At 41.6% G+C, this 14,819-nt stretch overlaps 1 protein-coding gene across 1 annotated transcript in view; it reads right to left on the minus strand.

Annotated features, from left to right (window-relative positions):
* hspg2 (heparan sulfate proteoglycan 2) overlaps positions 1 to 14,819 on the minus strand; it is a 141,960-nt gene that overhangs the window by 48,210 nt on the left and 78,931 nt on the right. Inside the window, exons 30-44 of the mRNA XM_066671195.1 lie at positions 12,243 to 12,310; positions 11,924 to 11,991; positions 11,702 to 11,842; positions 11,291 to 11,482; positions 7,286 to 7,378; positions 7,113 to 7,202; positions 6,121 to 6,351; positions 4,603 to 4,716; positions 3,943 to 4,070; positions 3,484 to 3,570; positions 3,325 to 3,383; positions 2,972 to 3,136; positions 2,490 to 2,600; positions 1,842 to 1,942; positions 1,484 to 1,664 (exon numbers count right to left, since the gene is read on the minus strand). Coding sequence (XP_066527292.1) covers positions 1,484 to 1,664; positions 1,842 to 1,942; positions 2,490 to 2,600; positions 2,972 to 3,136; positions 3,325 to 3,383; positions 3,484 to 3,570; positions 3,943 to 4,070; positions 4,603 to 4,716; positions 6,121 to 6,351; positions 7,113 to 7,202; positions 7,286 to 7,378; positions 11,291 to 11,482; positions 11,702 to 11,842; positions 11,924 to 11,991; positions 12,243 to 12,310 — 1,829 coding nt within the window. The remainder of the gene's footprint in view (positions 1 to 1,483; positions 1,665 to 1,841; positions 1,943 to 2,489; positions 2,601 to 2,971; positions 3,137 to 3,324; positions 3,384 to 3,483; positions 3,571 to 3,942; positions 4,071 to 4,602; positions 4,717 to 6,120; positions 6,352 to 7,112; positions 7,203 to 7,285; positions 7,379 to 11,290; positions 11,483 to 11,701; positions 11,843 to 11,923; positions 11,992 to 12,242; positions 12,311 to 14,819) is intronic.

Here is a 14,819-nt window from a genome sequence, read left to right on the forward strand (position 1 = left end):
TCAATCAAATCACTCAATCACTCAACTCAATCAAATCACTCAATCACTCAACTCAATCAAATCACTCAATCACTCAACTCAACCAAATCACTCAACTCAATCAAATCACCTTGTAGAAGCAGTATGAGTTTGTTCACATCACCAATCTGAACAAATTTAAACTCTCACTCACTTTGTTTACATCGTTAAAAATGATTCACGTGATGGAATTCCCCTTCAACAGTCTGCTCCTGCCTTTTTCAACATGATCTCTATCAGCCACATCTTTAGGGTAAACACAATGACCAAAGGCCGTTATTACTACAGTAATCATTTTTATAGCAGACACTTACAGTAGACGTTTTTGGGCATTTGCTGAGTTATGTGATTAAGTCTATGGATGAGATGTACATATATTATTTTTCTGAATGACTATTCAAAATGCAAATACTCGGGAAGCACTTGGAAAGTCATTTGTTTTGTTTACTTATGATTTTTTTTATTATTCCACTTACACTACTACTAAGGTAACCAACTCATTTCTGAAATGGCACAATTGTTTGGTATATTTTCACTAAAATACATGTAAACAATACCGACAGATATCTGTATCTGCCCAATGGATTTAAAAATAGAAATTTAATTCTGTACAATGCACTTGAAAACACATCTGATAACTCCTCAATTTAATCTCTATCTGTCACATCTACCTTGTACAGCTCGGTGCTAATTTGAGTTTCCTCGAGATGAACCCTAATAAAAGTTTCCCACATTCAGACAAGCTGCCATCTAAGGAACATTACTTTAAATGCTAAAAAAGAAGAAAATGACTTAACATGATTTTCTGTCACTGATTTGGAACAGAACAGGAAAGGGTTTAATCTATTTATAACAATGTTAATCATCATTTAAAGCAAAATGTTTTGAAAGTGATCTCTGATCAGAGACTAGTACTGAATTGGGTGTTCTGCCGTTTTAAAAGCTGGTTTTAAAAGTTGATTTTTACTGCAGATCAAACAAAGATCGAAGGGGAAATTATGGACAAAACAGTCCAGTACATTATTTGCAAAACGCAAAACAAACCAAGCCACGGTGTCGTTTCATTAACTATGTTACTTAACCTCTAAATACTAACATAATCATCCTTTTTATAATTCACTGCTCTTGATTTTCTCAATCATTCACAAGCTGTATTGTTTGTATAGGTTCATTAGAAAGTAAAGAGCTGAAAAGGCAATGAGAGCAAAGTGGAGGCAGTGATTAGTAAGAAAAAGCACACAGAATAAACACCAAACTAAAGCTGAAACTCTGTACCTTTACAGGCATCAAGAAACCCAAGATAAACCATGCTCCTGACCACAGCTGAGGTGTAAGTTTTCAGAAGAGGCAAGAGTGGAGTGCAAAAGCAAAAGCCATGCAAACAACCAGGCAGGAGAACCTGACAGGCGGAACCGGAGGTGGACTTAAGAGGATGATGGTGAAGAGAACAGCGCCGGTCACCAACCTTGGACATGGAGGACAGCAGAGCTTTCGTCCATGCCAAACATGTTGGAGCCGGTGCAGATGTACACGCCATAGTCCTCAGGCTGGATGTTCTGGATGGTCAAGATGCCATTGAAGTCCATGGCCCGGTTGGGCAGCTTGCCGTTGCCCTGCCGTGTCCAGACCAGGGTGTACGCAGGAGACTGTGTGAAGTTCAAGAGCAAGTAAGTAAGACAGATGGGCAAGTTCTCTTATGTTAGCTAACAGACACTACACTACTGAGCAGCTCTCAACTTGAATTCTTTCATATGCAAAGTGTGAATATCCCAAGAAGAATATAGCATAAACAGAGCTAAATCGAGAAGCTCTATGGGTCTTACTTTGCTCTTTGCAGTACAAATGAAGCTCACTGTAGCTCCAGCTTTCACACTCTGGACTTTGGGCTCCTCGATGAAGACCTCAATGGGTTTGGATGGTGAAGCTAGTGAGAGATAAAGAACATTTAAGACAATGGAGAAGTTCCAAGTGAAGAATGTCGTCCAAACCTTGAATGTTCTTGGCTGTAGTGACAGAACTGTCAGTTTATATTCTGAACTCCACTATGAGGCATCTCCACATTCTTCATTCAAAGCTGCTGTGTAAAATCATTTATTTCATTCAACATTAACCAGGAAAAGCTCAAGAAAAAAAGTGCCAGCATTTTTAAAATGTGCGGCAACCACTCACAATAAAACATTACTAAAGGCAAACTCAAAAAGCACCAGAAAACACAAAACATGTGACATGCCTCTCCAAAAGTACAACTCCTCAGGAGGAGATTTAAATGTTTTAAAGTTTAAGGCGAGTTAATATAGAGAAATATATACTCAAGACATTAAAAATCATTTATATTAGTTCACACACTGCAAAATATTCACCACATGTTCAAATGGTGTAGAAAAAAATCATTTTTTACAGTGGATAGTTTTATATATATGTGTGTGTGTGTGTGTGTATGTGTGTGTGTGTGTGTTACAATAGTGGCTTACTTTTTACAACAATCTCAGCACGACTGCGGTTGGTGTGAACGCGGTCTCTGCAGGTGCAGGTGTAGATGCCAGCGTCAGAGGCCTGAACACTTGAGAAATGCAGCTCCTCTCCTGTAAGAATTTACCAGATATTATATTTTCATCTGATGAGAACTATAACAAAAATGTGCCTACAACTCGCAAACAAAAGCGTTACATCACAATTTCACCCACTTCAGGCTAAATACTAGGAAGCAGCACTGATTCTGCCAGAAAATATTCCATGATATTGGTCTGCAACTTTTTTCTAAATGAACGCCTAGTGACAACGCTGCTGAGTTATATTCAAGCAAACGGACTCCTAACAACCATCCAAAACTGTCCCAATCAGATAAACAGTCCTTAAAGTTCACATTTTTAAGAGAAAAACAAAAAACACTTTGCTGTAAGCTGTAAGGCTTTATCATCTGATGTGTTTAAATATGTACGAATGAAAGGTGTACCTTGTCTGCGACGCTCCGCTGAGCTGGAGATGGGGCGGCCATCGTCGCGTGTCCAATAGAAATAGTGGGGCGGAGCTCCGGACGCCTGGCACCTGAGCGTAACGGTGCCGCCCTGAGTCACCAGAACCCGCTCAGGATACACTTTCACCACCAGAGAAGCAGCCACTGATGCCAAACCACACACAACCCTCCATTATTCATTATTCACATAAGCTTAACCTGCATGACACCGACTACATACTGTGCTGATTTGACAAAATTAACACACTGTAAAACGTGATATCACTCTGTCTATAGTCCATCTCTTTGGTAGTTTTGGGGTAAATGATGTATAATCTGCATTTTGACCTCACCGTCACGTGGGCGGCACTTGACCCTCTGTTGTGGACTTCCAACATAGCCAGGAGCGCAGCTGTTTAGAGAGCAGCGAAACATAAGTTGACGGTGTAGGCACAATGTAACTCAAACCAAGCAAAAGAGCCACTCAATGACTAATGAAGTGGGCAACATACCGCTCACAATACTGCCCAGTGTAGCCAGGCTGGCAGGCAGTGCACTGGTAGTCCCCATTGCCAAGGCTTTCACATGTAGGAGAGAACCTAAACACAAATGTGAATTCGTAAATCTGAGGCTATAAAATGAGTTATGTTTTGATTTTGGTGAAGTATTAGTTTCTTTCACAGAGCAATAACTGGAGGAATATCTTCAAAGTGTGAAAGATGGGCAAACTGTGCAAATCAAAGACAGCTACAACATTGCTATGTACACCAACGTATTTACTTATTGGCCAGATGTCTTCCTGTCACAAATGAATATTTACAGAAATCAGATAATGCATTTGCTCTTTGAATATTTGCTTTTGGTGTGAGAGATAACCATTGGTCTGTGTGTTGTTAATTTGTTGACGTCAGAATAAACTGGGCTCGATGTGGAGGGTGTACATGTGTGCTTGTGTGTGTTCTTGGACTGACTGGTTCTCTGGGTCAGTGTGAGGACATGCACAAGGCTGGCAGTCCTCTGGAGTTCCAGCAGAGGCGTCCCCAAAGTAGCCAGGAGCACACTGTTCACACAGTTCACCCATTGTGTTATGTAAGCAGTTCTGTTGATGAAGACAAAAACAGCCATTGTAAGAGCAAACAGAAAACTTAATGAAAATGTATAGTCATATAATCACTGTTGATTGGTTGAATTAAATAAGCCCAAGAAACACAGAGGTATTCTGTTTCATCCATTCCTCCCAATATATGAAACTTGCACAAATAGGGAGTGCTCTTAATAGGGAATACTCTAAAATATAATGTAAAAAACATAATTATTTATGGATGTGTTCACCAATTTTCACTGAGAAAATCAGCATAAATGCACTTGACCTTTCCTTTATATATATGAATGTGTAAGCTAACACTGTTTTACACACTTGTACTAATTAGCACAAAGATGGAGATATCCTACCCACCCAGAGGGCAAGACCAATTATTCCCTCTTGGACTCAGATGGCCAAAACACCAAGACAGATGATGTAGCCAAAGCTTAGAACACGTCACCATTCGGAAGCCCAAAACCAGCTGTTGTGAGCTTTCTATGAGAAGTGTGTAATAAGAGTATCTTGTGACGGTGTGGGTGCAACGTACCACGCAGACGCCAGTCTCTGGATGACAGGTGTCGGAGTGACCATTGCATTCACACAGCTCACAGTGGCCAAGGTACAGTCCACCACCTGTGCGGGTGTAGCCTGGAGCACAGTCCTAAAATACAACAGTTTAAAATTATTTTTACTCACGTGTTAAATAAAAAAAAACATTAAAACAGGCACCATTTGCTTGTTTTTCTGTTTTCAGTAACTATAAAACTTGTGCTACCTTTATTGTTAGATGTACAGTAGTTTCTGATGGTAAACAAACATCTCCTAATTCTCTTATGAATATACAAATTCTGGGATGAAACGTTTACATATGACATGCGTAATTTGCGTTAAAAATCAAGGTGCATATTGAATATTATCAAAAACTTCAGTAATTCAATTCAAAAAGTGAAACTCATTATATATTTCAGTACAAACAGATCTACTTCAAGCAATTATTTCTCTTAATGTTGATGATTATGGCTTACAGCCAATGAAAACCAAAAAGTCATCATCTCTGAAATTCGAATGATCAACACAAAATGGTCCCTTAGCCTGGTTCAGTAGGATACACAGTCATGGGGAAGACTGCTGACCTGACAGATGTCCAGATGGCAGTCACTGACACCCTACTGCTGTATCCAAGCGTATAAATGCAAAGTAGAGTGGAAAGAAAAATGTGGTATAAAAAGGTGCACAAGCAACAGGGATATCCACAGCCTTGAAAGGATTGTCAGGTCAAGGCCATTAAAAACATCTGTTGCAGATTCAAAAGGAGTGGACTGAGTAAGCGCTTCAAGAGCCACCACACACAGACGTATCCAGCACATGTGTTACGACTGTCGCATTCTTTGTGTGAGGCCACTCATGACCCAGAGACAATGGCCAGAAGCATCTCACCTGGGCAGAGGTGAAAAAGGATGGGACTGCTGCTTAGCGTCCAAAGCCTTGTTTTTGCATTTCATTTGGAAATCAAGGTCCCAGAGCCTGAGTGGAGAGGCACACAATCCAAGCTGCTTGAGTCTAGTGTGAAGTTTCCATAGTCAGTGATGGCTTGGGGAGCCGTGTCATCTGCTGATGTTGGTCCAATGTCAAGTCCATGTCAAGTCCATATCAAGTCCATATCAAGTCCAAAGTCAGCACAGCCGTCTAGACATTTTAGAGCCCTTCATGCTTCCCTCTGCTGACAAGCTTTATGGAGATGCGGATTTCATTTTCCAGCAGAACTTGACACCTGTCCACACTGCCAAAAGTACCAATAACTGGTTTAATAACCACAGCGTCACTGTGCTTGATTGACCATACTGAGAGACATCAGAACCAACAATGTAGATGAGCTGAAGGCCCCTATCAAAGCAACCTGCGCTTCCATAACACCTAAGCAGTGCAACAGGCTGATCGCCTCCATGGCATGCCACATTGATGCTGTAATTCATGCAAAAGGAGCCCTGACCAAGTATTGAGTGCATGTACTGTATATACTTTTCAGTAGGCCAACATGCCGGAAAACAACTAAATCTGGCTGTACCTGGCATGATAGGCCGTGGTAACCAGGTGGACAGCGGCACTGCTCCACCTCCAGAGCCTGGGTTAGGCCGGTGTAGTTGGGCACAGCAATCTCCATGCTGACCCCTGAGATACTGGAAGAGCGCATCTCTGTGTGATACGATGCTCGGATCAGAATGTCGTCCAAGTCTGCCAACACCATCATCAGGTGCTCCCGCGTAGCAGGCATGCCATCAGGACGCTTCCAGTACTCCTACAGACAAACAGAGCACAGGAAGTAATCATTTTACATGTTTAGTGTAATCCTGAATATATATGTAGTTTGTTTTTAGCATCATTCATATTAGCATTCCTCACAATGGCGTATGGAACGCAGCACTTTGTAGTTTTGGAGTTACAGGATGCTGTCCATCTGTTGCTCTGAATTCTTCAATCCTTAGGACATGCACAGGACCACCACAGAGCAGGTATGATTTATGATCAGCGCTGCAGTGACACTGATGGGGCGGTGTTGTGTTAGTGTAAGTTGTGCTGATAAAAGTGGATCAGACACAGCAGTGCGGCTTGAGTTATTAACACGGTGTCCACTAACTGTTCACCGTGTTAGACGCACCTACCTCATTGGTCCAGTTTCCGGTGGGTGGACTATTCTCAGCCCAGCAGTGGTACTGAGGGATTTAAAAACTCCAGCAGCACTGCTGTGTCTGATCCACTCGTACCAACACAGCACACACTAACGCATCACCACCATGTCAGTGTCAGGTGTAAGTACAGCACTGCAAGTCATACATGCTCTGTGGTGGCCTTGTAGGGGTCCAGATTTTTGAAGAACAATGTGAAAAGGGGCAAACAATGCATGCAGAGCCACAGACTACAGCCTGTAGTTGCTGATGTACAAATTGGATAATGAGTTTAGAAAAAATAAGGTGTTCAAACTGTAAAACTGTGCATTTCACCAAAGCAATTCATACATCCTTTCACTGGTCAAGTCTTTGTACCAAATATGTTTCTCACCTCTCTGAAGACAATCTCAAAGTCACGGGACTCTCTTGTCCCCTGTCCTCTTCGCCAGTCCTGCCGGGCCAGTAGGGTGATGTCATTGCCCTGGACATAAGAAAGATATTTACATCTGTGTCTTTGTTTTCTGTTTGTTTGTTTTCCTTCAAACCAATTGTTCTATTACTTACAATGATCTGAACATCAACATCATCGATGGGAGCGCCCCTCGGGCCAGGCACGTATGAGATGGTGTACTTGAGCTTGCCTCCATATGAGCCCACCTGTTGGTGGAGAAAATATTAGATTGTGCTTGATTCAAATCGTTTAACCCTTTGCAGCATTTGTATCCCTTGGCTTTGTTTTAAAATTACGAGAGTTAAAACAAAAGAAATGAATGTATATACTACATTTATTCTGCAGCCTTATAATTCGGTCGTTAATCTTAATAGACCCAAAGAGCCACTTAAAGCCTTATATATTTTTTCATAATATATGAGTAAGGGATTGTGGCACGCACATATACACAGACTCAATTTAATGAGCACAAATATCTGGGCTAATTTAACAAAATGGCAAAACTGTTGGAAAGAAGTGCAGATTTCTCTTGAATGCAAAACAGAACAAAGATCCCTGTATTATTAATCAAGGATGGGCTCATACAAACTGCTTAAGAATGAACACACTTGGTTTGCAGACGTCCATCCGCTGCACGAAAGTGCTTCAGTGCTCTCACTTATATCTGATGTTAGTACTATGAAGGAGCACTAAAGCCTGAATTAGAGCAGCAGACCAATCAACATCTTGTCATATGACTGGACCAAGCCCATTTCAGTTACCTTGTCCCCTCTGAACTTCTCAGGAAGCTTCCAGAAGAGCACCTCCTCCGGGTGTAAGCTGAAGCCTTTGTAGACCAGAGAGTACTGAAGCACAGGGAGGTATAAAGGGTGCAGTAGAGAAGAGACAGAAAGAAGCAAATAAAAAATGGCAGAAAGCAAAGGAGAGCAGATCAAGAATGAGGGCTTTGGGTTCCAAATTTTAAACTGCACTAATCAAAAGAGGCTTTTTCAGACATAACAATGGCATACGGAACCAACACAAGCAATGTCTGAAAACTGGAAACAGGACCAGCATATAAAAGGTTCAGTGAGAGTTACACTGTGGCCCCAAACAAAGTCCTTTTTCAAAATTTCACTTTTTAAAATGCAGTGTTATCTACCCTAGGTTTACCATTTCTGGCTAACCTTCACATAATTGAACTCTAATAACTGATTAACCAGTGTCTTTACTATATATAAAGTAACTTGTGTCAAATATTAACCCCTCATTGAGTTAACCTCAACTACGCAAACTTCCCAAAGAAGCACTCGGTTGTTCTCCCGAGGGTGATACTGCAGCAGGATTCCAGTGAGAATCAGTCACAGGATGACTACCTTTTTGGAAGAACCAGGGACAGCAGCACTGGACAGACCCACAGTGTTTTTTCTCAGCTTGTCCTGTCAGCAACACCAACATCCCAGAATCACACCAAAGAAGAACACCAGTTAGTTCCACAATTAAGCCAAAAATCCCCAAACACAGTGAATCCACCAAGACATGTTTGCTTCTTCAGGGAGGCATAGCTAACATGTACTGGTTGTTTATAGCCAGTAATCATCATCATGCACACTATACCCTTTCATCAATCTATGTCGAGTTCATAAGTAACTCCACATAGGCTTGTTTATGTGGGATCAATCAGTGGAATCTAACCCTGACATGAACAACATTTATTTAAATACTGAAACATGACTTGTTACTTCAAGTTTAACCGTGGAAACTACCAGAGAGAGAGCGTACCATACCTTCACTAAGGTATGGTTGGCAGCATGGCCTGGGGCAGTATGCTGGGACCCAGTGTCACTCATAGAGGACTTTAAGGCAGAAGGTGAGGCGCTTAGGGTACTACCCCCTGAACGACTCATGGCACCAGAGGCTCTGAATGAATAAGAAGCGGATGAGGCTCCTGAGGATGATGATGAAGAAGAGGAGGAGGAGGAGGTCCCTGACTGCCCCTGGGAGAGGTTTGTGAGGAGTGCCCAGATTTCGTCGTCAATCTTACGTACTTCGTCAGCGGATGGCTAGAGAGAGGTGGGAGAGTAAAATGATGGTTCCATTGTCACCCAGAGGGCAGCAAGGGCAGTACGGAGTGATCCGAGGGTTACTTCAAAGTAGGAGCATGCTGAATTACGGAGCGGAATAGTGCTCAATGTTTTACTTGTTGTTCAGTTAGAGTACTGAAGTGCATAAACGGAACATACAAGTATTAGTAAACAAGTCCAACCAACCAGCATGTGTTTTTGGACTGTGGAAGTAGAACCCCACAGAACAGAACCTGCAGATATATAACATACACAAAGAGAACACACCAAACTCCTCACACTGACACGATGCAAGGATAATACCCAGGACTCCAAGACCTTGGAGTTGCGCGGTAACGACATTACCACTGTGCTGCCATTGTTTAATTTTAGCTTTATTGTATATATTTTTTAAGTTAAAACATGATTTTTAAACATGTGGGGGCTGTGGGTACACACCGTAAGGGCAATAATCACGGCACCGGTGAGAAGTATAATGTTTGAATCATGATTTTAAAATTAATATATTGTTTCTTCTGACCAGCAACGTCTCTGATACGTCCAAGGCACTAGATGCCCATATAACTGCTGTTTCACAACAAACTGTAGAAAAGGATTGAATGCTCCTTTTAAGCAAAACCAAACATCATTTTAGACTGAAAATCTTATAAATGACAACGTGTTTAAATATGAACTAGACTTCTGTTAGAACTTGCTTTCTAATGAGAGATTTAAAAATTATTTCACCTAACTACTCATAGCCTGTCTGGAAAATGACTGTACTGCTTGGACATAAATTATTGATTCATGCATTGTCTGTAACCGCTTATCCATTGGGCGCAAGGGAGGCAACACACCCTGGACAGAGCGCCAGTCCTTCACAGGGCAACACACTCTCACATTCCCTCACACACTCACACCAATGGACACTTTTGAGTCGCCAATCCACCTACCAACGTGTGTTTTTGGACCGTGGCTGAAAACTGGATCACCCAGAGAAAACCCACGCAGACAAAGGCAGAACACACCACACTCCTCACAGACAGTCACCCGGAGGAAACCCACACAGACACAGGGAGAACACACCACACTCCTCACAGACAGTCACCTGGAGAAAACCCACGCAGACACAGGGAGAACACACCACACTCCTCACAGACAGTCACCCGGAGGAAACCCATGCAGACACAGGGAGAACACACCACACTCCTCACAGACAGTCACCTGGAGGAAACCCACACAGACACAGGGAGAACACACCACACTCCTCACAGACAGTCACCCGGAGGAAACCCACGCGGACACAGGGAGAACACACCACACTCCTCAAAGACAGTCATCTGGAGGAAACCCACGCAGACACAGGGAGAACACACCACATTCCTCACAGACAGTCACCCGGAGGAAACCCACGCAGACACAGGGAGAACACACCACACTCCTCACAGACAGTCACCCGAAGCGGGACTTGAACCCACAACCCCAGGACCCTGGATCTGTGTGTCAGTGACACTACCTGTTGCACCACGTGCTGCTTGGGCCTAAATTTGATACTGTCATATGTTAGAACATGCAAATGCACCACTGAAATCATAAACCATGTTGACATTCAAGAAACGATGCTTAGCTCAGAAACGTAAGTAGTAGGATTAATGAAAAAATGACCAAACATGCAGATTCAGGCTCTGCTGAATTACCAATAAAAACTCAAGCCATGTGAAACTGTGAAGTCAATGCAGTCACTGCAAATCTGACACTCTATTTACCTTGTAGGCTCTTTTTGATCTAGAGAAGTGCCCTTGCTTCTACAATGTGCAAAAAACATATATGTAAAATAAAATAAATTCAACATTAAAACAATGTTTTCCAAAATGCAGACACTAAACTTCCATCTGAACCATCACTCTAACCAAGCCCTCTCACAGATCTGGAGGAGGTGCTTCAAACAAGAAAGAAACGGAAAGATCAAGCATGAGGAAAGAAAGATTTGCAGAGCTTGCACAAGTAGGAAGAGAGTGGCAAGAGCAACTGGGGTCCTGTGAAATTAAAGCAGTTCAGAAGCACAGCAGACAATACCTTGTCTCCTTGGTAGTTGCTGGGCAACTGCCAGTAGTGAGGCTCCTGGCTGTGGCGGTCAAAGTTAGTGAAAGAGAGCTGGGTTCCGTCTGTGGACACTTCCACTGAGAAGCCTGTACTGATCCTGTTGGTGCGCTGCCGGTTTACAAGAGCAAAGCCCTGAGTGTTTCCTGGAGTGAACAGAGTGGTGACCTGAAGACAAAAAAGAAGGCAGTGAGACAGATATCGGAGTCCTGTCTAAAGAGAGCAGGGACCTGACAGCTCTTCTGACATCAGCAGTCTCAGACCCTTAAATGTGGTGGACTAGTTGGACTTTGTGGATAGGAGAAATTTGTAGAACTACCATTTTAATAATAAACAGGTTAAACTGATGCAACTGAAAAGTGTGAGAATCCAGCCTTGCTGTCTTACCACATCTCTGTAAAAGGAGGAGCTGGTGCACTGCTGAGTGACTCCCATACAGAAGCACACCAAACAGCCGTCCTTATTGGCAGGGCTGAGGTTAAAGGTCCCGGATTTGCAGGTGGAGCATGACGGACCCTCCGCATTCATCTGGATGTGAGAGAACACATTGAGATCTGACATTGTTTTGGACAAGCGTTACACCAATGGTACTCCTAAATGTACACTTGCCTTGCAGCGGCAGATCCCATGTGAACTGCAGCCCTCAGTGCCTCGCGGGTCACAACGGTAGCAGTTCCCTGTGGAAAGGAAACATGTTTCTGGTCAGAAACATTGTGAAGGCCATCGCTAAGATTAGCCAAGTGTTTCCCATCCCAGGAAAATGAATGAAGCAAACTGAACTGTGTAAAAACCAACATATTCTTATCAGGCGTATAGAAATATATTGAAAAGTCCAAGAGAGCACAGTTGACCTCGCTCTCTCTGCATGGGCTGGACGTCCCTCCATTAATGCCACTCAGCACAATGTTAGCCAATGTAGTCAACATACCGTTGGGTTCACTGTCTCGATTGCAGCTCTGTCCAAGTTCAGGGTTGCCTGTGAATCCAGGGGCACATCTAAAGAAAGAAATAAGACAAAGTGAAACAAGTTCCTGAATCAGGTGAAACATAGCACAAACTATGAGGAGAAATGACACATAACACAACTCGCTATACAGAGAATCATAGACGCTCACAGCCTCTGATTAGCAATGTCTTTCAATCATTATTTCTGCAAAGGACTAATATAAGATTTATATATCTATGCACAAGAAATATAAGATTTCTTGTTCATGTACTTGTTAAGCTGGATCTTTTTCGTAACTGGGCTATCTAATCCTTACATCCACCACAACTGGCAAAAAACAAACAAGAGTGGATTCTAACAAAAAGGAAAACAGATAAAACCGATAAGATCGCATCCCACCACCCACTTCCATTTTGAAAGAACTGCACTGGTTGCCTCTATCTTTTGGGATAGACATTTTACAAATTTTTTAAAATCTAAATGACCCTGCACTTACTTTAGTAAGTGTCTGTATGTTCTAGCATGTTAAAGTTTTAATCTGCAGATTCTGTTTTTTGGAAATACCTTCTACAAAATACAGAAAACATGCAACAGCCTTACTGAATCCAGACCAAAAAAAAAAAAAAAAGATGCAAAGTTTTGATGCATTCACCAAGACCCATCTAATGACAAAAGCAATAAAGTGGTGTCGAGGTTATACCACAACAAGGAAAGAAACAGATTGAGACAATGTACTGTTATAAGCCTGAGCACCACAGAACACAGCAATCTTGAATGAAATCAAAAGAAGAGTAGAGAGCTGTTGTGCAACTGGTCACTGAAGAAAAGGTATTCCAAGCAGAAAAGTCTGAGGAGAACCCAGAACATGGAATCCAACTGAAGAGATGATGAGACTGCAGCCTTGATAAGACGTAAAGTCTATTGTTCTTTAAAAAGACTAGCTTAATAAGTTCCAGTGGCCTCTTATTTTTCATAGACTGAGCCAAAATAAGAAGGAAAACCTGAGAGTAAAGTAGGTTCTTAAGAAATGTTTAAGAAAGCAAATGCACCGTGTCCCCAAATTTGAAAAAGCTAGGCCAAGAACTTACCTGTTAAGTGTAACCTCCAAGGTAGTCCAATCTATCACTTTTATCTATGACTCTGACACGAGTAACAGAAATATTTACCAGATTACAGCCCTTTTTACATCTCCTTCCAAATGACCTTCTGGATCAGAGTTAATGAAAGCAGTGTCCACACCCAAAAAGCATGGTTTTGATTTGGTCAAAGGGTGATAAAAGAAACAACCAAGGAATTCGATGCTTTTACAGTCCTCCTGAAAAGTGTCTTAGAACAGCAGATCAACTTAGTGTCAGAAAACCTGTCACTGTGGTGGTACATATTCTGTATCTTTAATTAGGGATAGACATAACTGTACTTTATTCTATTATAATTGTGGATTCAACAATTGTATTGATTTCATATGCCCAATTTCATCTCCAGGACTTATGTTATGTTGTTTTCTTTGACACAGTTCTATAATGAAATCTTACAAGTATTGTATAGATTTGTCTGCAGTGTAGATGACACGTGATTAATCAGACTTATAGAACATAAATAAAACAGACAGTTTAAGGGCTAGTCACCAAGACAAAGATTTAAAAACAAAAAAGACAGTTTAGAACAGTATGTAAATTATAAAAAATGACATTATTTATTCCCATTATTAGTGGGACATAAAACATTATTAATAGGAAATGACATTTGACATTTTTTAAAATTGCTGTGTATTAAATTGAGACTATACATTGAGGTCGACGTATCTCAGCTTCGTAGATTCTTGCAACAATCCAGTACTTACAAAAAGGAAGTCATGTTAAATATTTTTAAGGGTCCTACTCGATTATGAAAGAGTCAGCTGTGAATAGTATACAGTCATTTTTCTTAGGGCCAAAGGAGTCTGTCTCTATGTATCTGGGATTATTTTTAGAGGAACAGCCAGCTTTCCAAGAATAAAATGAAGCTCCCCATCGTGCATCTGTATTTGGCTGTTTGAAGTCTTGTGATCATTTTTGTATTTTAGTTTGAGAATGTCTAAAATACTAACTTGGGACAGGCCATCATTTTTCTGATGTACTTTTTTGGGGGTAGAACATGCAGCCTGCGTGAAGGACATTGTAGATGTTGAACGTACACTTGCAACAAAAGGTTCTTTGTTGGGTTTCTTGGGGTGTGTGTATAAGGACGCTAAATGAGATGGAGGTTCTATCTGATATGTCTTGATAAGTGTACCTTGATTCTGTGGGCTGCTGGTAGTCTGGACTGTTTGGGGTTTCTTAATATCCAATTTTGTTGTGGATTTTCTGACTTTTGCCATCTGCAGACTTCCAGGATCCTGAGTTTTTGGTTTACTAGCTGTCATGGTGGATGGCTGTTTGATGCTGTTAGGCTGCTTCTTCACTGAACGTGTTTTTGTATGTGCAGGAGGTTCCAATTGAAATTTGGGCTTCTTTGCTCCATTTTCCAAATACTTCCTTGGGGTAACATTTCTCATACCTTTTGAAGAAGTAAGGGGAACTT

The sequence above is a fragment of the Hoplias malabaricus genome, chromosome 5 (genome assembly GCF_029633855.1).
Source record: "Hoplias malabaricus isolate fHopMal1 chromosome 5, fHopMal1.hap1, whole genome shotgun sequence".
Lineage (NCBI taxonomy): Eukaryota > Metazoa > Chordata > Actinopteri > Characiformes > Erythrinidae > Hoplias > Hoplias malabaricus.